Below are 25,913 nucleotides of genomic sequence, written 5' to 3'. Positions count from 1 at the left end.
CATTACCAAGGCCATCCTAACTCCTCACATATGTAGTACATAAAAAAAATAGAGGATCAGATTTTCAAGGAATAAGCCATGCCAATCAACACCACACAACATTACATTCATTTATAATTTCCACATACTAAAAAACACCAAACTAGAGAAAGAGCACCACAGATGAGTGGGGCAGGTGAATGGTGATGAATGGTAGTGCTCACAACTTGTTGGAAATATAACTGTATGAGTTCTAATGAACTACCAGGCCTGCAACTAAAAGAACAGCAATCCCCACACACCTTAACCACTCAGGACAGATGTTCTCTTAAAGTCAACAACATCTTAGGACACGGAGGTGGTTATCAAAAATACACTAAATAAAAATAGTTTGAGGGAGACCTGAATGATCAGAAGGAGTAAAAACAACTGCCAAGAAAGCCCAGTGCAGCTTTGTAACTCCAAATGGAATTAACCTAGGTAATTCTCCTTATTCACCTGAAATAGTTATCTAGCTCACTAGGAAACAAAACTAGCAAATACATGTGCACATGAATAAATTTAATTTAAAAGCTTGTTAAGAGAACAATATTTAGACTAGAATAAGCAAATCATGGAAGCTATGGATTTATCAGATTTAAGCGTTTGCTTCTCAGGAGCTAGGTATAAACATTTACATTTAGAAAAAAAAGATTCCCCATTGAATGTGGACTCTGCAAATTAAACATCAGCATTAGAAGTCAGGGTAAAAACTCTATATATCTCTCACTTGTTTTCTGCTCCTATAACTAGCCTTCATCATCTTGCCCTCCCTTTCTTTTTTCTGATCTACCTATTCATTAAATTACACTTCTCTAGTCACCATGAGAAACTTATGTGTAATACAGATAGTGCCTACCTTTTATTCAGCAAAAATGTACCTCTTAATTGGGACAGAGATCCTTATCATGTATGTTAATCCATGCCCGTAATTGGATTGCAGCTACTACAAAATTCCTTTTATATTTTAATTGTAAAAGTTTGTGCAACATTCTTGATTTGTCACACATCTTATAAAAGAATTAGTATGCATTTCAGTTTCTCCTAGAATGAGATGGAATATCTAATGCCTTAAATTCCATTTTAATTTCTTCCAGCACATTAAAAGCAGGATACAATCCAGTTGGATTCAAAGAGCTGGCAGAGATTTACAATCTTTGCAATCTTTCATACAGTTCCACCACAGCCAGAAGTACTTGTGTTGAATGATAACTGAGAATAATATTTTGTGCTTCCTTAAGGACATAATCTTTCATGCCATAATCACCTTCAAAAATCATGTATGACATGCCTTCAGTAGCAACTACAGCCCCTGAATCCGCTAATGCCCTTTTATCTTTCCACCAACAATGATAGGTCTTCCCCTACTTCTTCATCTGATTACTGTGGCAAAGAAAGGCCACAGGACAACCCGTGTGATATCACTAATCAATCTCTTCCTTGTGTAAAAGTAAGCTATTACTGACATGTCATATGACAGCTCAAACACCTTTTAATAGTGACACATGTTCAACGTGAGTATTTTGACTCCATTATATTTGAAATGTCAAGGGCAGAGTCAAATGGCACAACAGGGAAGGACAGTAACCCACAAGATCAGTAAAACGGTGGAATCCAGTCAGGAAAAAGGTAAAGAGCAGCAAGATGAACAAGGGAAGATGAGTTAGGGGAGAGTGATAGAGTAAGGCTGAAAGACAGGTAGAATTCTATAAGAGTACTATTGAATTTCCATATTGGGTCCATGACAAAAAGTGGAGAAGTTTACGTTCTACTACTAACAGCAGAAAAACTCACTAGAAATTTGTTTCCTGCTGCCTTTATTCCTGACCAAAGGAGTTATGCAGAGCTATCATATAGCTGGTTCTGACAGTACAGATCTATGCAACATATCTGAAGACTCATTGTGCCATTAGCAGTAATCTCAAATGATAAAATCTCTACTGGAAGGTGATTCACAAAAATTCACTTATAGAAGTATTAGAATGATATTAATGGTGCAAATTCAAGCAGTCAAAACTATATAATTCCATTTAAATGACTAAGAAGCAGCATAATCTAGTTGAGTTTCTGCACAGTGCAATTCACATATCTGAATTTTCTTCTCTGAATAAAAAAATATGTATGTTGCATCATGTGTACACTGCACTGAAATTTCTCATATTGTTGTTAAATCACTGCTGTCACTGTAAAAATCTGTATTCGTAGTTTGTAAAGTAGTACAGCTCCAACTACCACTCACTGAGTAGAATCCATCCAGTATGTTGAAGAGTTCACCTTTATTCAACTCCAGTTCCCTATGCAAGCTCTGTGTAGCCAGCTTAAGTACTATCACATACCCTGTGGAGCTGAGGCAGTGATGGAGCAAGGACAGGAGAAGGGGTTAAGTTATGTAGACTACACATTCTGGTGGCTCTCGTTGGCTCTTTGGTGAGCCATGCTTTTACAGAAATGTGCAAGATAGCTTTGTTGGAGAGACTATGGTAAGGCAAGCTTCTCATTCAGGTTTTTCAAAGTATGCTCTTTCTTTTAAGAAACCTACCAACATAAGCTCGATCACTCAGATCTTTCCAGTCCCCGTTACTGGCAATACGTATCACATTTTGAAAGGATAAGGCTAAAGAACAGAGCAAAATCTCATGTACTTTCATACTGTGAATGTCATTGATATGTTCTTTAATAACTCAAATAATCTTCTTACAGTAGGTTATTTTTTCTACCATCGAGCTAACTTCACCCTGAAAACACCTAAGTAACAGCTGGGTAAGGAACTCTTCGGAGGGCCAGGCCCAGGAAGTGGTGGTAAATGGAGTTAAATGCAGCTGGCAACCAATCACGTGAGAGTGGTGTTCCCCAGGGGCTGGTGCTGAGGCCTGTCCTCTTCAGTATCTTTACTGATGACCTGGATTAGGGGCACTGAGTGCACCCTCAGTAATTTTGCAGATAACACCAAGTTGGCTGGAAGTGTTGATCTGCCTGGGGGTAGTGAGGCCCTACGGAGGGATCAGGAGAGGCTGAATAGCTGGGCTGAAGCCAATGGGATGAGTTTCAACAAGACCAAGTGCACTTTGGCCACAACAACCCCAGTCAACGTTACAGGCTTGGGGCAGAGTTGCTGGAAGACTGTGTAGAAGAAATGGCCTTGGGGGTACTGGTTGATGCTCAGCTGAATATGAGCCAGCAGTGTGCCCAGGTAGACAAAAAGGCCAATGGCATCCTGGCTTGCACCAGAAACAGTGTTGCCAGCAGGAACAGGGAAGTAAATGTCCCCCTGTGTTCAGCATTGGTGAGGCCACACCTTGAGCAATGCATTCACTTTAGGGCCCCTCACTGCAAAAGAGATATCGAGGCCCTGGAGCGTGTCCAGAGAAGGGCAATGAAGCTGTGAGGAGTCTGGAGCACAGGGCTTATTGAGGAACAGCTGAGGGTGCTGGGATTATTCAAGTCTGGAAAAGAGGAGGCTCAGGGGAGACCATATTGCTCTTAATAACTATCTGAAGGTAGGTTGTAATGAGCTAGGGGTTGGCCTTTGCTCTTATGTTACCAGCGATAGGATGAGAGGGGAATGGCTTTGCATCGCACCAGGGGAAATTCAGACTGATGCTATGAAATACTACTTCTCCAAAAGAGTGGTCAGATGCGGGAATGGGCTGCCCAGAGAAGTGGTGGAGTCACAGACCCTGGAGGTATTTAAGGACATTGTTTTGAGGAACATTGTTTAGTGAGAACGATTGGTGACAGGTTGATGGTTGGACTGGATGACCTTGTAGGTCTTTTCCAAACCTAGTGACTCTATGATTCAATGTGATGGAAAGCACAGTAATAACGGCAGGGTGGCAAAGTCTTTGGCTGCAGGAAATGAGGACAAGCACAAATGCAGCAGGTGTGGATGCAGAAACAAAGGAAAAAAGCTGCTTACTTTTCAACAGCCTCAGGTAGGCAAGAATCTCCACAGAGATACTCTTGCCTCCACTGCCAACCCTTAAATGAGGTCTGAGAATGGGTGAAACCTGGCTCCAGCCCTTCCAGTCACTCAGGTGCACTGCATGCACCTGAGCTCCTCTGAGTCAACCCTGCCTTCCCAGCATGTGCTCATAGTCACTGTTTCAGGCTGTGACTTAACATTTCCACTACAAACTAAAAGACTATAGTAGTACTTTTTATTAACAGTACTGTCTTCTCAGAAGGAAAAATTAAAAAGCTGCTTTATTTTATTTCCTGTTTTTACAGGAAGACCCTGCCAACTTCGTTATTTGACTGAGCTGGTCACTAACTCACCAAACCAAAGAGTGCTACATTATAGAAACACACTATCCTCAGTCAGGATGCAATGCATTTTTCTTTGTTCCACTACTACTGCCATACCCACTCCTCACCAAGAATTGCCTGCTCCTGGGTGAGTTCCTGGAAGCGTTCACGCATATTCTCCAGCTCCATGACGAGGCGACGCTCAGATTCTTCTTTCAGATTCAAGGCCTCCTCCAGCGCAGCTTTTTCTGCAACATACCCTTCAATAATGCCTAAAATGCCAAGTTAGAATGCATATAAAGCAGCTGACAAACTCATCTACTGGGAAAATATAACTTGGAAACACATGTAAACAGTTTAATGCCAACAATAAAATGACAGATAAAGGAGGAATTTCAAGATGACTTAAACTCACACTATAGCTAGACTGTTGTGAAGCATTCTGAGGAATAAAGTTATTTATTCTAATATATTTAATGAGGTTGCTATGTAACAGATTGCCTAAAAAACGTGGAATGTATATGGAGCTTGTTTAGCCTTGATAGCTTAGAATAACCCCAGAATATAGGACAGCCTCATCACAGCTGGGCTCAGAAGATAAAAAATTCTCCAGAAAATAAGAGCAAGCACTATATTCAGAGCCCAAGAAATCCACAAATAATTCATAGAAAGGAAGGAAATAGGATGCTGGAGAGACCAAGTAAGCCTAAAGGAATACGTCTAAAGAGGAACGGAAAGCAGATTCCACAATAAGGGAGAGAAGCTCAACTTGAAGGACTTAAATCCCAGATTTAAAGACTCCTTTGCAAAAATGCAAAGAATACAAGCCACATCAGCATACTTCCAATCTTAATCTTCACAAACAGGAATAAGAATGATTATATGCAGTCTGTGATAGCATTGAGATCAACAACCTCAGCTTTCCTGTTTCTTTCAGAATCTCCTTATGCCTGTACTACTGTCAAATATTGTTTTAGTTCATGATAAACCCTTCCAGGGTCAGACACGTGGGCTGATTTTACAGTGGGAGTATTTTCTTTTCAATAACCCAAGCTCCCATGTTTAGACATGCAAACTTCCATCCTTAAAATTATGGTGTTTTTCACACACAGACAATAGTTTAAGTAGAGGACTATCACACCTGTCCCAGGGAAATGTAATTCTGATTCAGAGGATTAAGTACTAGATTCGCAAGAAATGACCCATGCTTCTAATAACTTAATAATATGAAATGCAAAAGAATGTATTACAGACAGGCAAATCATAACAACAAAAAGCATAAAAAGGTATCATAGATACTCGGAGGAATTAGCTATTTTTTTCTTACCCTCTGCTTTATGAAGCTCTAGTGCCAGCTGATTCTTGGCCTCACTTTCCTCAGTGAGGCACTCCATTAGTTCTTTATGCTGACTAACCACCTGAGCAGTTTCCTGATTTCGGCGGGTGAATTCTTCTTCAAATTGTGCATGGATTTCATGTGTTTTTTCCATCTAAAAATAAACAGTTTTCCCTAGGTTTAGATTGGATGCAAATGCATTGTAAAAATAATCCCAGGTATTTAAAACCAAATCTTTCTCTTACTGCTTAAGTGTTATCAAAAATTAAGGCACAGGTTTTGAAGTTTCTTGGTAGTATTAGATTTTCTTTGCCAAAGACATTTTAGTGACTCCCTGTACTCACTTAATCTGTAGTTCCACCACAAAACTTCCTTAGGTACAGAAGCTTCTTAACTATGCATAAAGAGAGACACCTCCCTGTTGGCTAAGTTGCCTAACCTCCTGAATCACTTGCAATTCAAGGCATCCTTGCACTTAAATTCAATAATCATAGAATATCCCAGTTGAAAGAAACCCACAAGAATCACTGAGTCAGAATCTGGGCTCTACCCAGCATCACCCGAAAACCAAACACTATGTGAGAGCACTGTCCAAATGCTCCAGCAAGTTGGAGCTGTGTACACTTCCCTGGGGGGACTGTTCCATGCCAATCACTCTCTGGTGCATAATCTTTTCCTAACTTTCCCTATGTTGATGGGGGTCTATTACAGACACCTAACCAGGATGAAAAGATGGACAAGGTGTTCTATGAGCACCTGGCAGAAGTTGTGCAATTGGCAGCCCTTGTTCTCACAAAAGACTTCAATTTCCCTGGTGCATGCTGGAAATATAATACAGTGCAGAAGAAGTAGTCTAGGAGGCTTCCAGAGCATATGGAAAATAACGTCCTGAGGCAGCTGGTAGGAGAGCCTACTGGAGGAGGTGCTCCACCAGGCCTGCTGCTCTGACCTGACCTGATGTGGATGGATGAAAAGGGAACATCTGCTGAGACTCTGGGAGAAACAGTCTACCTCCTGTGGCAGAAAGGATGGGCAACTCAGAGAGAGTACAAAGAAGTTGTTAGAATGTACAGGGAGAAAATGAGTAAGGCAAAAGCTGAACTTGAATTCAACCTGGCCACTGTAATTAACGAGAACAACAGATAAACTTACAAATATATCAACAGTAAGAGGAGGGCTAAGGAGAATCTCCAGACTTTACTGGATATACCAGGGAACGTGACCAGTGAGGATAAGGAAAAAGCTGAGGTTCTCAATCCTTTCTTTACATCTGTCTTTAAAAGTCAGACTAATTATCCTCGGGGTACTCTACCCTCTGACCTGAAAATCTGCAATGGGGAGCAGAATTAGAGCATAGAGGGTTGTGATTGGCGGTGCAGAGTTGAATTGGAGGCCTGTACTTAGTGGAGTTCCTCAGGGATCTATGCTGGGTCAGGTCCTGTTCAACATCCTCATCAGTGACCTTGATGAGGGAATAGAGTCCACCCCAGAAAGTTTGCTGATGATACAAAGCTGGGAGGAACAGCTGACACACCTCAAGGCTGTGCTGCCATTCAGTGAGACCTGCACAGGCTGGAGAGTTGGGCAGAGAGCAACCAGATGAGGTTTAACAAAAGCAAATGTAGAGTCTTGCACCTAGGGAGGAATAGCTGCACACACTGGTACAGGTTATGGGATGAGCTGCTGAAGAGGAGATCTGAGGAGAGGGACCTGGGTGTCCTGGTGGATGACAGGCTGGCCATGAGCCAGCAGTGTGCCCTGGTGGCCAAGAAGGCCAATGGCGTTCTGGGGTGCATTAAAAAGAGTGTAGCCAACAGGTCAAGGGAGGTGATCTTCCCCTTCTACTCGGACCTGGTGAGGCCTCACCTGTGTCCAGTTCTGGACTTCCTGGTACAAAAAGACAGGGATCTCCAGGAAAGAGTCCAGCAGAGGGCTAAAAAGATGATAAAGGGCATAGAACACCTTCCTTATGAAGAAAGGCTGAGAGACTTGGGGCTGCTCAACCTTGAGAAAAGAAGACTCAGAGGGGATCTGATCCGCAGCTATAAATATTTAAGGAGCAGGAGGCAAAGGGACAAGGCTGGACTCTTTCCAGCAGTGTGTGTCAATAGGACAAGGGGAAATAGCCACAAACTGATGCATAGGAAGTTCGGCACAAATGTGTGTGGTAACTTCTTCACAGTGACGGTGAGAGAGTACAGGCACAGCTGCACAGAGAGGTGGTGGAGTCTCCTTCTCTGGAGACATTCAAGACCCACCTGGACACCTACCTGTGCAACCTAGGTCTAGTGGAGCCTGCTCTGGCAGGGAGGTTGGACAGAGACAATGATCTCTAGAGGTCCCTTCCAACTCCTACAATTATGTGATTCTGTGAATAAATCCTTCACAGTTCAGGTTGAAACAGAGACCTACTACTCCACGTGGAATGCTGCAAGTCCGTGGGGACAAGATGAGATCCACCCCAGGGTGCTGAGGGAGCTAGCCACTTTCCACCCCATATCAGCATTCTCAGAAGACTGGATGCTTGCCAATGTGTCTCCCACCTACAAGAAGGGTCATAAAAAGGATCTGGGGAACTACACGCCTGTCAGCTCGACCTCAGTGCCAGGAAAACTCAGGTCATCCTGAATGCAATCACACAACATGTGTTCAGCTGGGGAAATCATGCCAGGCCATCATGGGTTCATAAAAGGCAGTTCCTGCTTGATCAAGTCCATCTCCTTCTATGACCAGATGATCCATCTGTAAGATGAGGGAAAGGCTGTTGACAGAGTCTACCTAGACTTCAACAAATCCTTTGACTCTGTCCCTCACAGTAGTCTCTTGGGGAAGCTGGCAGCAGATGGCCTGTACAGGCACACTCTCTGCTGGGAAAAGAACCTACTAGAGGGTCAGGCCCAGAGTGTGGTGGTGAATAGAGTTACATCCAGCTGGTGTTCAGTCACAAGTGGTACTCTCCAGGGGTTGGTACTGGAGCCTGTCCTGTTTAGTATCTTTATTAATGATCTGGATGAAGGGATTGAGAGCATCCTCAGTAAGTCCGTAGAGGACAAGTTGGCAGCAAGTGTCAATATGCCTGAGGGTAGGATACAGAAGGATCTGGACAAGCTGGATTGCTGGGGCCATTGGGGTGAAGATAGCAAGACCAAGTGCCAAGTCCCACACTTTGGTCACAAAAATCCCAGGGAATACCACAGGCCTGTTGAAGGGTGGCAGGAAGACTGTGGAGAAGAAAAGGATCTCCGGGTGTCGATCAACAACTCCAGAAAAGTGGTCAGGCACTAGAGACAGCTGTCCAGGGAGGTGGCTGAGTCACTGTCTCTGGAAGCGTTCAAGACATGTGTAGATGAAGTACTCTGGAATATGGTTTAGAGGGCAACATTGGTGGTAGGTGGACGGTTGGGCTAGATCTTGCTGGTCTTTTCCAATGTTAATGATTCTATGATTCTGTGATCTACATATTCCTAACACATTTTAAAATGGGACTGAATTTTCTTTAACTTCTTTATCCATGTTGAAGAAGCACTGATGTTCGTTTTATGAGAGGTTTTATCACACTTCATTCTGTTCTCCAGAAGTTGGCAAACACACCTAAAATTCTAGTTTAAATTTTCTTAAGGTAACTAAGGTTGTCTCCTTAACGCAGGATTTGCTGTGAAAAGAAAAGACTTAAGTCTCACAAGAATTATTCAAATAAAGGCCAAATTATCCATTACAAGAAGCAAGTGATGCACAAGCCTCACGTTACTTAGAATTAGTCTAAGGATATGGTGAGATATTTTTCCTTGTGGCAGCCAGTCCTATCTGTGCTATGTGTACAAGCCCTAACACAGAGTTCACATTTTCAGAGCAATTATGCTTCTATACAGACAAAGACATTATCTTACTTGCTTATTTGATTCTGTAACCAGTTCCAGAAGTCTTTCCACTGCAGTGCGCAAACGATGACAAATTTTCAGTATCATTTCTTCATTTTCAAATGCCATTTCTGGCTTCGTAAAAACGCTTTCGTGTAAGTACTGGCTCAACTCATACTGCTCTTCAGACACCGGAGACTGCTGGCTGTGTTCTGTGAGAGTTTCATCAAGCAGTTCATCTACTGAAAACAAACAAGCTGCTTAAATGCACAGAAACCAGTCACAGAACCGGTCACTCACATAACAACTGACATCAGACAGCAACACTGCTTAACCCTGAAGATATATTACAAGGTGAAAAAACTTATCAATGCTGAGCTATTTGATGTTTACAAATTAATACGGTCTTTTGCAATGCCTAGAAATAGGCTTGTACATCAAGAACTGAAGTCTGTCAAGTTAAGCTTTCCTGCTCTTATTATCCATTCAGTCTTATCAAGTCACAGGTTAGTATTTTCACTACTAAAAATTAAGACATGCTGATACTCTGAAAGTGTGGAAAAACTTGGAAACAGACAAAAAACATTGCAACAAGAGATCCCTATTCAGAGCTTCCTCCATGTAATACAAAATCAAAAGCCATTATTCAAGAATATGAACTGACTATATCCAGTTACATAAACTTGCACTCACCTTTCTCTAGGTGATGCTTTTCTTCAGCTTTGAAGTATTGTGCGAATCCTAGTTCTTCCATAATACTGTGACTTTCCACAGAATCTGCAGAAGCCATAGTGTTATCGAGGCAAAGACCAATCTTGCTACAGATAAGATCCTCAATAGCAATTGTGGCCTTCACCAGCTCCATAAGCCACTTCAAAAGACACTGATATGAGTCCTGCATTTTCTTCCTAGAACAGAAGCACGTGGAACATTGCAGACTGTGTGTGCTTAGAGACTTCAAACATACTGAAAACCTGACAGACTAAGACAGAAACCTTGTCATTGCTGAATGATTATCAGTAATGAAGATTCAGATAATTCACGAAAAGAAAAAAAACAAAGAAAACATCAACAACAGGAAAAAACAATACACAGATGCAGGCTCAGCAAAATAAACTGTTTTCTCCATATACGGAAGCATCAGCAGGGAGAACATGTTTATTATCTGTGACATCAAAATAATTTAATTTGAAGAAAATATTAATACTACTTCTGAGGCATGTAATACTGAACAATTCCTGCTACAGTTGCTCATTAAAGTTCGAACAAATAGGAGAAATATCCAAGTCAGGCATAGAACAGCCAAGAACAAATGGTCTATCGTCCTTCAATATCCTACAGGAAGCCAAGCAATGGGATAGAAGCTTCACTAAGCCCAGGCACAGATCCACTAAACAGTAAGCTAGTTTTTTTGTTTGTTTAAAAGTGTGGAAAAGGAATTCTTCTGGAGTATTGTTCAACATGATAACCTGTCTCTGACCTGCACGTTCAAATAACAAATCCAACTAATCTAAACTGCACTAAAAAGTTAGTTCATAGGGTACAGAGCACCTCCCTAGCTTTTGCCAGGATTATAGACAGTGGTGATGCCAAAACACTAAATTCTCCATCAGACTACAAGAGACTGCAGGGCGAGGGAAACAAAAAAAAAAAACAACATGCTCTCCATATCAGATAGATTATTAACAACAGAAGTCAATCGTGCTCGCAAATAAAGCCAATACTATCATCTTACTCTGTTATTTTGAGCTGGCTTAATTTAATTATTTTATTTATAAAAAATGAGAAAAATAAAAGACATCCACTAAGCAGTATATAATCCAAGACAGACAAACCTTTCATCTTTGGACTGCTCAATATCAGATCTCAACATGGCTACCAAATTCCCCCCTTCTTGGTTCTCTCTGTCCCGTCGCTCTATGAGTGTCTCCAGTTCACAGTTGGTCTCCTGTATTTCACGATTTAAAGATTCTACTCTCTCTTCCAGCTGTGGAAAATGAAATAACAATGAAAAAGACAAAGATGATCGCTTTGTATAGACTATGAACTTACTTCTTACCCTCTATTAGTTTCTGTATATTCACATAATCACCTCTGCAATGCAAACTTGCTTCCAAAAGAAGTAGAAATAAAGGACAGAACAAAGACTAAAAATGGGATGTTTTCCTTTCAATCACCTTCTCTGATGTACACTTTATTTCAAGGAGCTGTCTCATTTGCATTCAGACTCAGTGCACAGAAGCAATACAAAAGCTTATAAAAAGTTTGTCATGCTTCCGTTTATTTTTGCTGTTCATGCCTTAAAAATGCAAAGCAATGACGAAGGCACACATTTTGACACTAGCACACAAACCTGAATAGCAGCCTAACAGACTACGATCAATCTCAGGCACTTCTTTCCTTTACAATCTGTGTATGGAAAAGACTTCTCTAGAAAATGTCTCATCTCCTTACATTTCTATTCATAGGGAATCTTTATTCCATTAAGAGTAAATAAGTACCTATATGAATGTGTACATACATCCTTAACTCACAAATTAGGCTGCCAAAATGAGTACAAGATACAAAGTGACAAGATACAAATTCAGGAAGAGACTGTCAGGAAAGATGACTCCCCTGACAACTTTCTTACTTCTCATGAAATCATGCATGAACATCAGGAAAACAAGAATGCATGCTTTTCAGGTGAAAATCATAATGCTATTACTACCACTTCCCAACTTCCTACGAGCCATAAAAGCCTAACAGACTATTCCAGTATACCAAATTTACATTTTGATCACAGCCTTCTGAAACACAAGTGAAGATAAAAAATATTAATAATTTCTACTTTGAAAACTCAAAGTTATTATTCTGATTATTAAAAAAAACTACAAGTTTCCTAATTAAGATAAACACAATTCTCCATGCTTTTCCTCCATATCTTAAGATCTCTGCGCAATCTAAGTTATCAAGAGATTTGTTTTACAGGAGGCATAAAACTTTGTTCTGTTTAGCAAATGAATATTCTCTTTGCTACTTCTGGAGCAATATTTCCCATTTACCTGTCCTATGTACCTCCAAATTATAGGTCTGATGGTCTATCAAAAGCCAGAGCACTATTTTCTAGGGAAAAAAATGCAATAAGTACAGATAGCATCAGTACATAGAAAAAGTGGTAAACATTTGACCTTCTCTTATAAAAGGGCAGTTTTCAAGCTACTGTCCAGTTTTAATTTCCTTGTGACATTTACAGCACTCTAGCTAAGAGACCATCATATTGAGAGTCTACTGTACACTATACACCTTGAAAACTAGCAACCACCAGAATTACACACAGTCTGTGTGTACCTTGAGAAAGATGAAAGCACTGTATAAAAGAAGAGCTGAAATATTTTCCACACACCTGGATAATCCTTGCTGCTTTTTCCTGTAGCTGCACTGATAATGTCTCCTTCTCCTTTTGGTAAGCATCCTGTGCCTTCTCCCTCTCTGCAATTAACACCTGCTCCTGGTCATGTATTAATGCTGTTTTTTCAGCTTCAAATTCATCCTGCATAAATGACATAAAATTTGAATTACACAAAGAGAGGGAAGAGAGAAAAACAACATCTCCCTTCACATAAGTACTCACCTTTTTTTTAAACTATATTCAGTCTTATTTCTCAGTTTAATTAGCAATAACTTCACACCCCTAATCAACAAAATTATGCCAAAATTATGATTGTTAAATGAACTTCATTAATGTGTTTGCTAAGATCTTTGTCATTTCAAATTGTTGAGACTGTAACAAGGAACAGAAAATAACGGACAGAGGCAACTGCACGATCACAACATGCACATCACAGACTTCCATGCAGGAAGAGTGACTTACAAGAACAAACTGAAAATGGATAAATCATCTAGAAGCAATTAAATTGGATCTCATTTACCTCAGAGGAACATATCTGCTCTAGACATGTCCCACTGCTGTACCAGCAAATAAGGGAGGTGAAATAAGGCCCTAGGATTCCATCATGAAGAGGCTATAAGTAATCCTGCAACACTCAGAAGGAGAATGAGAAGTGCTTACTGTATAAATAAAACACTGAATCATAGAATGGCTTAGGTTGGAATGGAGCTTAAGGATCGTCAAGCTCCAAATCCCCTGCCACAGACAGGGCTGCCAGCTGCCAGATCAAATACTAGATAGATTGCTGAGGGCCCCATCCAGCCTGGCCTTAAATGCTTCAAGGGATGGGGCATCCACTTCTCTCAGTAACCCGTTCGTCATGGTTTTGTGGTTGATTATCAGTATTCCATCACATCATAACATCATGCAGTGCACTGTGACTTAAGAAGTTAATGTTGCAGCTCCAGTCCCAGAAGAGATGCATGAACCATGGGTCTCAGAAGACTTTGCTATTTTTCTTATTTATCTTACAGGGAGAGGAAAAAGAAAAAAAACTGACTGGAAATCGCAAGACTCTCTCTTTGCTCCTAGTGGATCAGAGTAAGAATTTTGGTTTTCAGAAACTCATTTATTTGATGTATTCGATTCAAACCCAATTAACTCATATCTTTGCTACTATAATTAATAAACTAAGTTTGTTTTCCTCCTCAGATTGTTACCACTGTTTTTTTTGTTTTTCCTTTTCCATTTGTTCCCTCACCCCCTCATTTTGGGCCGGTGGGCTTGGGGGTCTGCTGGCCCCTTGTCATGGACATAGATCTAGAGATAAAACTGTGACATTGTCTAGCACCTCACCATTCTCTCAATAAAAAAAACCTTCTATACTAAATCTCCCCTCCTTCACTTTAAAGCCATTCCCCCTTGTCCTATCACTATCTACCCACATATAAAGTTGATTCTAAACTCTCTTGAAATACTGGAAGGCCACAATGAGGTCTCCTTGCAGCCTTCTCTTCTCCAGGCTGAACAAGCCCAGCTGCCTCAACCTTTCTTCATAGGAGAGGTGTCCCAGCCCTACTCTGGACCCTCTGCAACAGCTCCACAGTTTTCCTGTGGAAGATCCATATTTGGAGGCTCTACTCCAGCTGGGACCTCACAAGGGCAGAACAGTGGGGGACAATCACCTCCCCTGCCCTGCTGGTCACCCCTCTCCCAATGGAACTTAGGACACCACTGGCCTTCCAGGCTGCAAGCACACACTGTTTGCTAGTATTCAGATTAGCAACTGACAAATCAAACTAATCTAGATCTAGAACCACCAAGCCCTTCTCAGTAGGACTACTCTCAAGGAGTTCTCCCATTTTTTATTTTTTATTTTTTTACACAAATCTGGGATTATCTCAACCCAAGTGCAAAGCCTTGCACCTTTGCTTTGCTGAACCTCATCATCTTCACAAGCCCACCTTGCAAGTTTATCAAGATCCCCTTGGATGTCATCCCTCTCTTCTACTGTATCAACTGCACCTCTCAGCTTGGTGTCATCAGCAAACATGCTGAGGATGCCCTGAATCATATGCAAGTTGATCTATGAACACTAACACATTCCAGAGTACGTTGTTTGGTTAAGTTAAGAAAACAGCTTTTTCCTCAAGGGATAAAATCAGACTTCAGAGCATGAAGCAGAACATAAGCAGTCATCTACACTGCCCCAAACCCTTTGTGGAAGAACCTTCTGCTGAGGAGAATAAGTCTTCCATCATCACCTCTTTAGCTGATGACTGTATTCTGCTGTATGACACCATGAGGACTGTCATCACAGGTAAAACCAAGAGCAACACTGGCATTTGGAAATAACAGTACAAACACCACTTAGAATCTGCAAGGCTGAGTGAGGCAGGGGAGCCATGTCCATCTAAGATTCCAAATTCAAACAGTAGAGTGCCTAGCTATTAGCAAGAGGGAAATGAACAGGCTCAAAGTGTAAGAATTTCCTCAACCAGAACAGCTGCTTATCAAAGTCATTGATGCAGTTTGCTTATACTTCCCAGAAGCAGTGCATTCACTAAGGGCATGTCAGATTATACAAAGGAACTTTGAATAACTAAAAAGAAGCACCAGATTTCTATCAGATTTCATGTCAGTTTTCTGCTTAGGTGGAAAAAAGCAAGGAAGCTGATTGGCACAATTCTTCATTTTCAGAAAAATAAGCTACTAGTACATACTTCTAAGTTGATTTTAATAAAACTCTACCTACCTTCAGCTGTGCAATTTGCTGTTCAAGGAGTACTTCTGACTGACACTTCAACAGCTCAATCTCTTCCTGGAACTGTAGCTGCTGCTTCATTTTTGCTGCCTCAAACTGAGACAGAAGAGCTGTCCTCACAGTTTCTACTTCAGAGGCTGATGCAGAAGCATACATCTGAAGATAAGGAAGTAATATAGAATATTTTAAACACAGTGTTATAATTAAGATTAAAAAAAAACCTAAAAGCAAACAATCACAGACTACTAAAGCCTCTTTCACCATAAGCTGAAAGAGACCTTATTTTGGCCTTCCAGTACCTTAATGGAAACTATAAGAAAGCTGGAGAGGGACTCAGTCAGGGAGTGTAGTGATAGAACAAGGGGTGATAGCTTTAACTAATAGCAAATAGATCAAGATTAGATGTTAGGAAGAAATTCTTTACTCAGGGGATGGTGAAGTCCAGGCTGCCCAGAGGATCTGTGAGTACACCATCTCTCAGAGCTCAAGGAAAGCTAAATGGGGCCCTGGGCAACCTAATCTGGTGGAAAGTGACCCTGTCCACAGCAGGGGTTGGGACTGGATGGGGTTAAAGTTCTCTCCATCCCAAGCTATTCCGTAATTCCATTAAGAAAAAAATTTAAAAAGAGGAAAAAAAGTGGGAAAAAAACACAAAAAGAGCATATCTTATTAAGACAAGATTTCTTTTGCTGTAAATAGGATTAATCGTTAGGTGTCTGTCTTTAATGTTATCTCATGAATGACTTTATTTCAAACAAGGAAATCCACCAAAAATACCAGAAAGACCTTCACACACGTCTCCTACTGCACTCTCTAAGAAGAGTTACTCTATTCATAGAGTGAAGTCCTGTTTCTAGGATTGAGAGCCTAAGACATTAATAATGAAAATAATTTCCCACTTAACAACAAAACTAATTTCCCAGGAAGGCTTTTCTTCCAAAAGTTGAGAGAGTGTAATTCACAGTGGCCAACTGGGAACTGCTACCAGCTCAACAGCCTGACAATCTCTAAGAACACCAAGAAAAGGGGTCTCCTCAAAGCAACACTTATTTTTGTGAAGTGCACAAAGTAATACAAAAGTGTTGCAGGGATCAGGGAGTTACTTACCATACTATATCATTTACAAATTATTAAATGAAAAAGTTATATTACAACGTACCTTATATTGTTAGGTTGCAATGGATAAAGTTAGTGTTTGTGACTTCTAATTTACAAGCATAATATATACTACAGAAAAGTGAATATCTTCATCATTTGCAACTCCTCATATCAACACTCAATAAAAAAGTATTCTTCCATTCAATACTTAAAAATAATTATGTTTATGACTGAATTTTAGCCTTCCTTATGAGTTTATATGCCTTGTAGACTTCATTAAGCTTATATGCAAACATTTCCAGGAAGAAGAAATAGTAAAGCCTTAAGGGCAACAAAGAAAATTTTCAAATTTTACTGAGAAAGCACATTTGAAAAAGTATTATGCACTATAATTTCACTAAGAAAGTACATAGCAAAGTTGCTCACCAATAAAAGCTTAAAGTGAACAAGTACTTTCCACAAAGAGTAATCTGAATTATTACCTATTAATTCTTCAAGAGCTTTACAGTCTAGAATTAAAAAAGAACAGGAACTCAAAGGAAAGCAAGTGTCCAATAAAAAGTAGAAAGGGAAAACTATAAACAAGGATTTAAATAAAAAAAAATAAGGCTAATGCACATATAGAAATACTTATCCCTAGATAAAGCAAGGCTGGAAAATGTTAACTTTGGCCCTTCTTATCATTTGGCACCACTGCAAGAAATCCAGAATATATATATATATATATATATATATATATATATATATATATATAGCCTTATTTCTAAAGTTCATAAAATTGAAGTTAATCCATTTGAAACTATGGCTTATCTTGGGCAACATTCTGACCTCTTGTTCACGTTCATGCTGTGCTCTTAGTTTCTCCAATTCCTTTTCCAGCTCCTTAGAGTATTCTTCCTTATGCTTCTTAATTTCTGCCTCGTGAAGATCCTGAAGTTCTTGCAGTGCTTTTCTATGGTTTTCCTCCATATGCACTACTTCCTCACGTAATATATCCAAGGCGAGTCTGTTTTCTTCTTCCAGCAAACTTCTCTGATTTTGTAGAGCTGCTTTCAAATCATCCTGATTAAGCATTAATTTGAAACAAAAAAGGGTAAAAATAAAGTACAAATATTTTTGTAACCCACTGTTAAAATGCATGCGCTCTGTATCAAAGTAGAAGTAAGCATGAGCAATGTTGCCTCATAAAAAGTATACATGCTCTGTCTAATTGAAATCTCTGTATAGATGAAACTTCATTCCATCTAGTAATAGTTTTGTAAAGTCCTTACTTTTTACCCTGTCTGTGATAGAACTCCCCATAGACACAATATTAATTTTTTTATTTGTAGAACTCTTTACACTGAAGAACAATTCAAATGCAGACTTAGGATTAGTTAGCAGACAGGACAGAAAAAAAATACCTTATTTGCCACAAGACCTTCCTCTGAGTCTCTGCAGACGCAGAAACCCCATTAAATCATTGTTTACAGGGTAGGCATGGTGAGGAAATACAAACAAAACAAAACAAAAAGAAAAAAAACTACATGCACCACAAGAAAACACATTACAGCCCTCTGCAGGGCCAAGCCTCCATAACTTGATTTTGACTTTGACTTGCAACATTTCTGGTACATTTTTTCACACACCCAATCTCTTAAAGAGCTTCATTTTCACCTTCACTTTCCTATTTCAACACGCAATATAGCTACACAGGATTTAGTGTTGGCACCGAAGACGCTGTAGAAAATATACCCAAAGAACAAGAGCGATCCCACAAATTTCCACAGTTTCTCACACTTGCACAGGCTTAATACAACATGAAATTTCACTTGCTACAGTAATTTTTCTTTTTGACTCACCTTATGAGCTTCTTCTGCTTCCATAGCCATAATTTTAAGTTTTTCCATATGCACAGCAGCTAGCTCAATTTTCAATTTATTTTGTGCTAGCTGAAGTTCCTCAGCATGCTTTAATTTCAATATCTCTATCTCCTGAGCCAGGGATGCTTGATTCATTTTATCCTTTTCACTGAGCTGCTCTGTGTGATGCAGCTGTAGCTTCTCAAGAACTTGCGTATGTTCATCTCTTATATTCTGAATTTCAGATAGGTAGGATGACTCCAAGGAATCCAGGTTTGATAACTGTTTAGCCTCTAGCTCATCAATCTGTGCTTGATGCTTTGTCTGAAGTTCAGCAACAATAGCTTCAAGCTGAATTTGCTGTTTACTTTCTAGCGTAGATTTAAGTGCCTTAATTTCAGCTTGGTGCTTCCTCTGAAACTCAGCTGTCAAAGATAAAGTTTTCTGCTTATGCTTCTCATGTAGCTGCTGACTTTGGAGTTCTAGCTCTTCAGCATGTCTCTTCTTCAGCTCCTGGAGAAGAATCTCTTGCTCAGTTGTGAATTTCTGAGTCATAACTTTGTGTTCCTCCATAAACCTAAATAATTTCCAACAGAGTTAAGAGAATGTTGTCAAAAAAGCACTTTTTGTTGAAATAATAAATAAATAAGTAACAAATAGCAAAGAACAAGAACAAGGCTTTACTTATCCTCCATTACTTCACTTTATGCTTCTAATATAGAACTAATTCAAAGCAAACCACAAAAATGATTTCAGTGCCACATCACATCGTCCAGGGAATGTCATTTGGTCACATCCAGCTAAATTTGAACTCCTATTACATTTCTACTAATACAGAGTAACATGCAAACCTTGTTCTCTCTATCTCATTTAAAACCCATTGATAGTGTAGCACAGAAAAGTAACACTGACAAAGAGCCCAGAAAAACAAAACGAGTATCAAAACCAGTTTGAGCAAATGTTGTATGAGAGGATCTGGAACACAGTTATGTACAATGTCTACATTTCAAGTGTGTTGCCTGCAAGTAAATAGTCATAAGAAATATTTTTAAATGCATCTGGTTTAGACCAAGACTTAAATCCACTGTGGAAGCACATGAGGGATACTGAGGGACTTCTCCAAACTGATGGTAACTTTCTGAGGTCTTTTCTGAGGTCTACTTAGAAGTTCACTGAAGACACAGTATCTGAAATGCTGCAATTTGCAGTAATCATTAACTACAGCATTCTTTTATGCAGGCACCAGTAACTAAAAAGTAACTGGTTATTTAAAGGCTAAGTTCCTGGTTTCAGCATTTTCTTACTGTAATTATTTCTCCAATCTTGTTCTATAAGCACGTATCTGAGGAGGACAGAAGGGATAAATTTTAAGTAATGTATGCAAGTACAAACATATCTGTTTGAAGACTTCTTTCAATATAATAAAAGAAAGAATGGGGAGTAAGATAATAGAGAAGCAGACCCAAGCATTTAGAACCTTCATTTGTAACCAGAACTTATTTTAATGAAGAACACCATATATGGTTCATAATCCTTATCACTCAGTGGATAACAAGAGTCCCATTTGCCAGGAAAGAGTTGCTCAAATTCATTTGAATAGTTTCATCTTAATATTTCAAGAATTTTTCCACCCATATGTTGTGTACACTTTTTGTCCTCCAAGATTAGAATACAGGCTGTGTTGAATTCTTAACTGTTAAGAGGGAGAACCAAGTTACACTTCATTTAATTCCTAGACTAGATGTAATAGTGGACACCCTTATTATACCTTGGTAGCTTTACATAAAAAAGTAAACTGGTGCCATCAAGAGACAAGCCTACCTCACTGCCACTCACTAATTTCAAAATAAGAAAAAAGTAGCAATGATGACTGGCTCAATGACTAATCACTCCCAGCAAGTGAAAATGCTCAAATACTCAAGACTTACTTGTTTTGTGCTTCCATAAGTTTCCGTGCACACTCTTCCTGCAGAGAAAGCTTGGCCTTTTCCATTTCTTCTGTCATAAGTACTTTGGCTGCTTGCAGGTCACTGTCATATTGCTCCTGAGACTTCTGTGCAGCCTGTGCAACTGCAAGGCTGTCCTCTAGTTGTTGCAAGTTGTTTTGCTGTTCTTTCACCAACTTCTCTAATTCTACAATTTTGGCAGCTTGGTGATCTTGGAGCTGATTCATTTGAGTTTCACGAAGTTCAAACTCCTTCTGTAAATTCTGCTTCTCATACTCCAATCTATTTTGTAGTTCTGCGTGCAACAATGATAATTTCTCTTCTGCTTGGATTCTCTGGTCTTCACTTTCACATTTCCATTTCTTCTCTTTTTCTTTGTACATAGTCTCTATTTTCTGGACTTCTTCCCTGGCTTCCTTTAATTCATTCTTGTGATCCTCAGCAATTTTAAGTTTTACCTGTGAACACAGTTATTAAAAATGCATGAAGTGCATTGAAGTGCCTGCAGTGAACCTTCTCAGGCATTTAAGGTCTTCAGAGAGATTCAATTCTCACATCCAATTCATCCTTCTGAACAAAAGTAAGGCTGGGGAATAAATTTATTCTGACTTGAATTCAGCTCACTTTTAAGAATTAATTGGAGAAGGGAAAAGAAGAGAAAAAAAGAAATACAGCAAAATAAATTAGTATTCTTTGTTGTTTCCCCTTGTGGACACTTTTCTTTGTTTCAGGAGTTCAACTTAAAAGGTACTGATATTGATCATCATTTAAAATTTCTTCTAAGCTTCTCTCCTTTGCATTGTAGTGATATTTCACACACTCCACTGAAGTTCATTACAAGGATAGTTCTTGTATGTAGCAAAAAGCAACATAAAACATATGTAGCACAAAAACAGAAACCAAAGCACCAAGTAACTGCTGAATGACAAAAGGCAGTAAAGACCCTAAAAACCACAAGGGTGGTAAGCATGTAAACAGTAAAATAAGGAAACAACATGCAAAGCTAATAAAAGAACAAATAAAACTGACATACGAAATAATATTTTTTCTTCAGCTTTCACTTTGAAGATTTGTTTTGAAGAAGTACTTAAGCATCCCTTTATGCTACAATCTAAATGAGGAGGCAGAAAAGCAAGAATGAAACAAGCAGATGAACACACAATCCATGAAAACATTTTTTGAAGCAACAGAAATTGAGAGACAATTCACTCCACTTCTGAGAGGCAAAGACCAGAAGACAAACAAAATGCACATCAATTGTCTTGATGATGGGACCAAATCCACCCTCAGATAGTGTTATCAAGACAATTGACCTGCTCGAGATTAGGAAGACTTTGCAGAGGGATCAGGATAGGCTAAACCAACTGCAAGACATTCAAAAAAGGTAAGTGCTGGGTACCACTTGAGTCACAACAACCCCATGCAGCAGTACAGGCTTGAGGATGAGTGGCTGGAACATTGTCCAGTAGAGAAGAGGTACTGGTCAACAGCTATCTGAACATGAGCCAGAAGAGGAACTGTATGGCAAAGACCAAAGGCTTGTATAAGGAATACTGTGGCCAGCCAGATCAGGAAGGTAACTGTCCCCTTGCACGCAGCCCTAGTGAGAACACACCTCAAAAGTTGCATTCAGTTTTGGGCCCCTCTCTACAGGAAGGATACTGAGTTGATGGAGCACATACAGAGAATAGCAAACAAGTTGGTGAGGGAAGCAGAAAACAAGACTTATGAAGAGCAGGTGTGGTAACTGAGGTTGTTTAGTCTGGAGGAGGCTGACAGGAGACCTCATCACTCCCTACAACCATTTGAGAGGAGGCTGAAGCAAGAAATGTGTCAGTCTCTTTTATCAGGTGAAAAGTGCTAAGACATGAGGAAACAGTCCCAAATTATGCCAAGGGTAGTTTAGATTGGACATCAGGAAGAGATTCCTCACTAAGACGGTGGTTAAGCATTGGATGGACTGCTTAAGGAAATGGTGGAGTCCCCCTCCTGAGAGGCAGTTACAAGATGTGTGGAAGTGGCACTGAGGGATATGGTTTAGTGACAGGACTCAGTAGGTCAGGACATGACTGAACCTGATCTTGTAAGTCTTTTGCAACCTAAGTGATTTTATGATTCTCAGTCTCATTAAGCTTTAACCATCAAAGAGCCAGAGCAAAATGAAAACAGGAAATCTGTTGTCCTACTCTATTTTCTTCCCCAAAAATCTGGTCTGAAAAATTATTTGTGGCTTTTTTTTTTTTTCAGAAAATAGTCTGATCAAAACCAGAAACTGCCTCAAGGGGACCCAGTCAGAAGAAAGGTTTTCTCCATCTGCTACATCACTTTTTGTTCAAGTCCACATTACTGCATGACACATCACAGTACACAACTGCATCACTTACAGCTATGAGGTGCTGCTCCACAAACTGCAGCAGGGAGATATGCAGGATGATGAACTTTTATACATACCTGTATTGGAAGTTGTGTGCATAAGTTTGACTCATTTTAATGAAAAGATGGACAGGATCAACTCTTGAAGTACTCTTCCCCTACCACACTGCCTGAACTTTTAAGTATTTAACACTAACATGCTCTGAACTACAGACTTGCATTCCAATATTAAAGTGCATCCATGCAATTCCATTTAAACTTGAAGCTAATGTAAGTATAAAAATAAGTGCCTTGTGTATTTTCCCCTGGCCTCCCTAGCACATCTGTGCTTGCTCTGCTCTATACAAACAGCACAGTAACATGGACTACCTGTTCCATTTGCTCTTTCAGATGCTTTTCATTCTGCACAAAGAAGTCTTTTTGTTTAGTTATCTCTTCCTTTAAACGCTTTATCTCTTCTGAAAGCTCTGCAATCTGCTGTTCCTCAGAGTGGAGGAGAGAGAGCTTAACTTTGTGTTCTTCCTCCAGCACAGATACTCGCTTGGCCACCTCCATTTCAACTTGACATGCTGCATTTTGAGCACTCTGTAGGCGCAACTTAGTGATTTCTGTGGGAAAAAACAAACAAAAAAACACAAAATCAAACAAAAGAACAGTGAAATTACTTGCTAGATTTTCGGTCTTATTAATGTATGGCACTAAAGCTGAATGTTGTCAGCGATGCCCTTTAGCAGTAATCCCACTACCAGCCCAACCTGTATCACTTCCCACAGTGATTAGTGCTCTGTTCTGCATTACCATCACTGTCAAAATTTATCAGGATTGACATAAATAGAGGATCATAAAATCTGCAGCAGGACTTCCCTTTTATTAGCACAGCCATAGGCTCTGACTTTCCTTTAAGATAATACAATGGCAGATTTAAGGAAGTTATTTTTTCTATGCACTATTTAGATAAATATTTCCAAAAAGCCAGTGGGAGAAAACACTAGACATTCTAATTCAACAGTAGTTTGTACAGTCCAGTAGCAGTTAAAAAATAAATAAAATTTAATACAAGTACAACTGCAAATCAAAGGAGCTGCACTGATACTTTTAACCAACATACAGTGCAATATAGTTATATTTACACGTTATATAGCTAACTGCAAAGTTTGGACAATAAGTTCAAATATTTGTGTATCATACCATGCTCCCAGAAAGAGATTACAGATAAAGAAACAAGAATTACTACTGTTCTTCACCTGCACCTCAACAACACGTGCATTTCATACTGAACACATGCATTTCATATTGATTCATATTGAATTCATATAAGTCAGCATATTTATACAAATTACAAGAATGCATTTGTCAAGGAAAACAGTAACTGTTAAGAAATTACATAAAACTGACCAGAAAGAAGCCCCATTAAATTTAGCTGTAAAAGGAGTTTTATCCTTAGTTCTAAAGCAATAACTAGCTATTACAAAACCTGCTCCACATAAGTACTTCCCTCTTCGTTCAAAAAATTCACACCAATATATACACAAAAACTAGTGGAAAACACAGGAGGAAAAAAAAATACTGAAGTCAAATGAACAGAGTGCTATCAAGTCCACAAAACAAACTCATACTCTGTAGAATGGACTGAAAAATGGATTACTTCATCCAAATATGACAGTCATTAAACATGCCACATAAAAACTTTCAAAGAAAGTTTTAGTGTTAATTCAGGAATTAGACTGGCATTCTAGCCATCAAGAACCAAAACTTGACTAACTCCTTTTAGCTACTGTTCCTCAGTTGTAGTAGGCATTATTAAAGAAAAAACACTGTCAGGTCAACAAATCTTTAGAAGAGCAACTCAATTTCCTCATAAAAGTCAAAAAGCAAAGTGCTCAATACCAGTGATGAACATGTTTTAAGTGTTTTCTGTAAAGTAAAGCAATAAAAAGTTAATTTCATCAGATAACCTTTTTAAGATGAGGTGTAATCCACACAATCAGCTTGGCATTTTACTTCTCAATCTGTCAGGTTATCTCACCTCTGATATGTTCTTCCGAAAGTTTGGCACGGAGCTGCTCAAGTTCTAAGGAATGCTTTCTTTTCACTTCCTCTATTTCTGCTATATACTTGTCTGAAAGGTCCATCTTCATTTTCAGTAGGTCTCCTTTATACTGAAGGGCAAGGGAAGATTTTAAGGAATCTAACTCGTGTCTGTGATCTTCTTTAAGTTGTACTTGCAAACAGGCAATTTCTTCCTGTGTAAGAAACGAACGAAAAAGACATCTTCACCTTTGAGGAAATCATAATGAGATTCTTCCAGGGAGAACACTAAATTAATTCCACTAAAAAGTGTGTGCTTGACATGTATACATCTGGTTTACAAAAATCCTAATTCTTCTCAGCTCCTTCCACTCCATCTGTTAACTACAGTGGCAGAGCCCCTCCAGGTTTATACATTCTGATATCGTGCAACAAGACAGAGCAGAATTTCAGGACCTCATTGAAAGTATAATAGAGAGGAAAGTCCCACAAGCATCTAAGTGGAGAAACCATCAACCCTCAACACCGTAGACACTCCTCCTCTACATGAAAGGGAACAGGAACAGAATGAGATGTGAAAAAAAAAAAAAAAAAAGCATGATACATACTTTTCTTATTTATTTTATAACTCATTATTTTTTCTCATTATTTTATAACTGTCTTTTTTTGGTGTCATTTACTAATGAAACTGAGTTCAGGCTGTCTTCTGTATGTCTTGTCTACTTGTCATCTCATCATTAAAAAATACTATTATTTTTATAGCTAATTAAAAAAAAAAATCTAAAACCAAAATATGAAAATTCTCCTTGACTATGACTCAACTTCAAACAAATTGATCAAACAAGTTAGTATCTTAAAATAACAAAAACATATATGCAAACAGGCGAGATCAAATTAATGTAGCCACTTAGAATAGACAGCAGTAAGAGGCAAAATTACCGAGCATCTAGAGAAAAGAAATGTTTTGAAATATCCACTTATGAGGAAGAAATTAGTAAGAGCTCATTCCTTATCAGACACGGGACATGTGATAATAA

The 25,913-nt window shown here is 39.2% G+C and overlaps 1 protein-coding gene across 1 annotated transcript in view; it reads right to left on the bottom strand.

The window, feature by feature from the left end:
- PCNT (pericentrin) overlaps window positions 1–25,913 on the bottom strand; it is a 94,057-nt gene that overhangs the window by 41,117 nt on the left and 27,027 nt on the right. The window contains exons 16-27 of the mRNA XM_065750921.1: window positions 24,875–25,091; window positions 23,218–23,456; window positions 20,458–20,933; window positions 18,530–19,106; window positions 17,517–17,750; window positions 15,582–15,746; window positions 12,842–12,988; window positions 11,292–11,443; window positions 10,150–10,364; window positions 9,487–9,698; window positions 5,591–5,753; window positions 4,392–4,535 (exon numbers count right to left, since the gene is read on the bottom strand). Of these exons, the coding sequence (XP_065606993.1) occupies window positions 4,392–4,535; window positions 5,591–5,753; window positions 9,487–9,698; window positions 10,150–10,364; window positions 11,292–11,443; window positions 12,842–12,988; window positions 15,582–15,746; window positions 17,517–17,750; window positions 18,530–19,106; window positions 20,458–20,933; window positions 23,218–23,456; window positions 24,875–25,091 (2,941 nt within the window). The remainder of the gene's footprint in view (window positions 1–4,391; window positions 4,536–5,590; window positions 5,754–9,486; window positions 9,699–10,149; window positions 10,365–11,291; window positions 11,444–12,841; window positions 12,989–15,581; window positions 15,747–17,516; window positions 17,751–18,529; window positions 19,107–20,457; window positions 20,934–23,217; window positions 23,457–24,874; window positions 25,092–25,913) is intronic.

This window comes from Cyrtonyx montezumae, unplaced genomic scaffold, assembly GCF_038088225.1.
Source record: "Cyrtonyx montezumae isolate F1298 unplaced genomic scaffold, pur_monq_1.0 scaffold_7, whole genome shotgun sequence".
In the NCBI taxonomy this organism is placed as follows: Eukaryota; Metazoa; Chordata; class Aves; order Galliformes; family Odontophoridae; genus Cyrtonyx; species Cyrtonyx montezumae.
The sequence above is the reverse complement of the archived record's forward strand: the minus strand, read 5'-3'. Positions and strand labels throughout refer to the sequence as shown.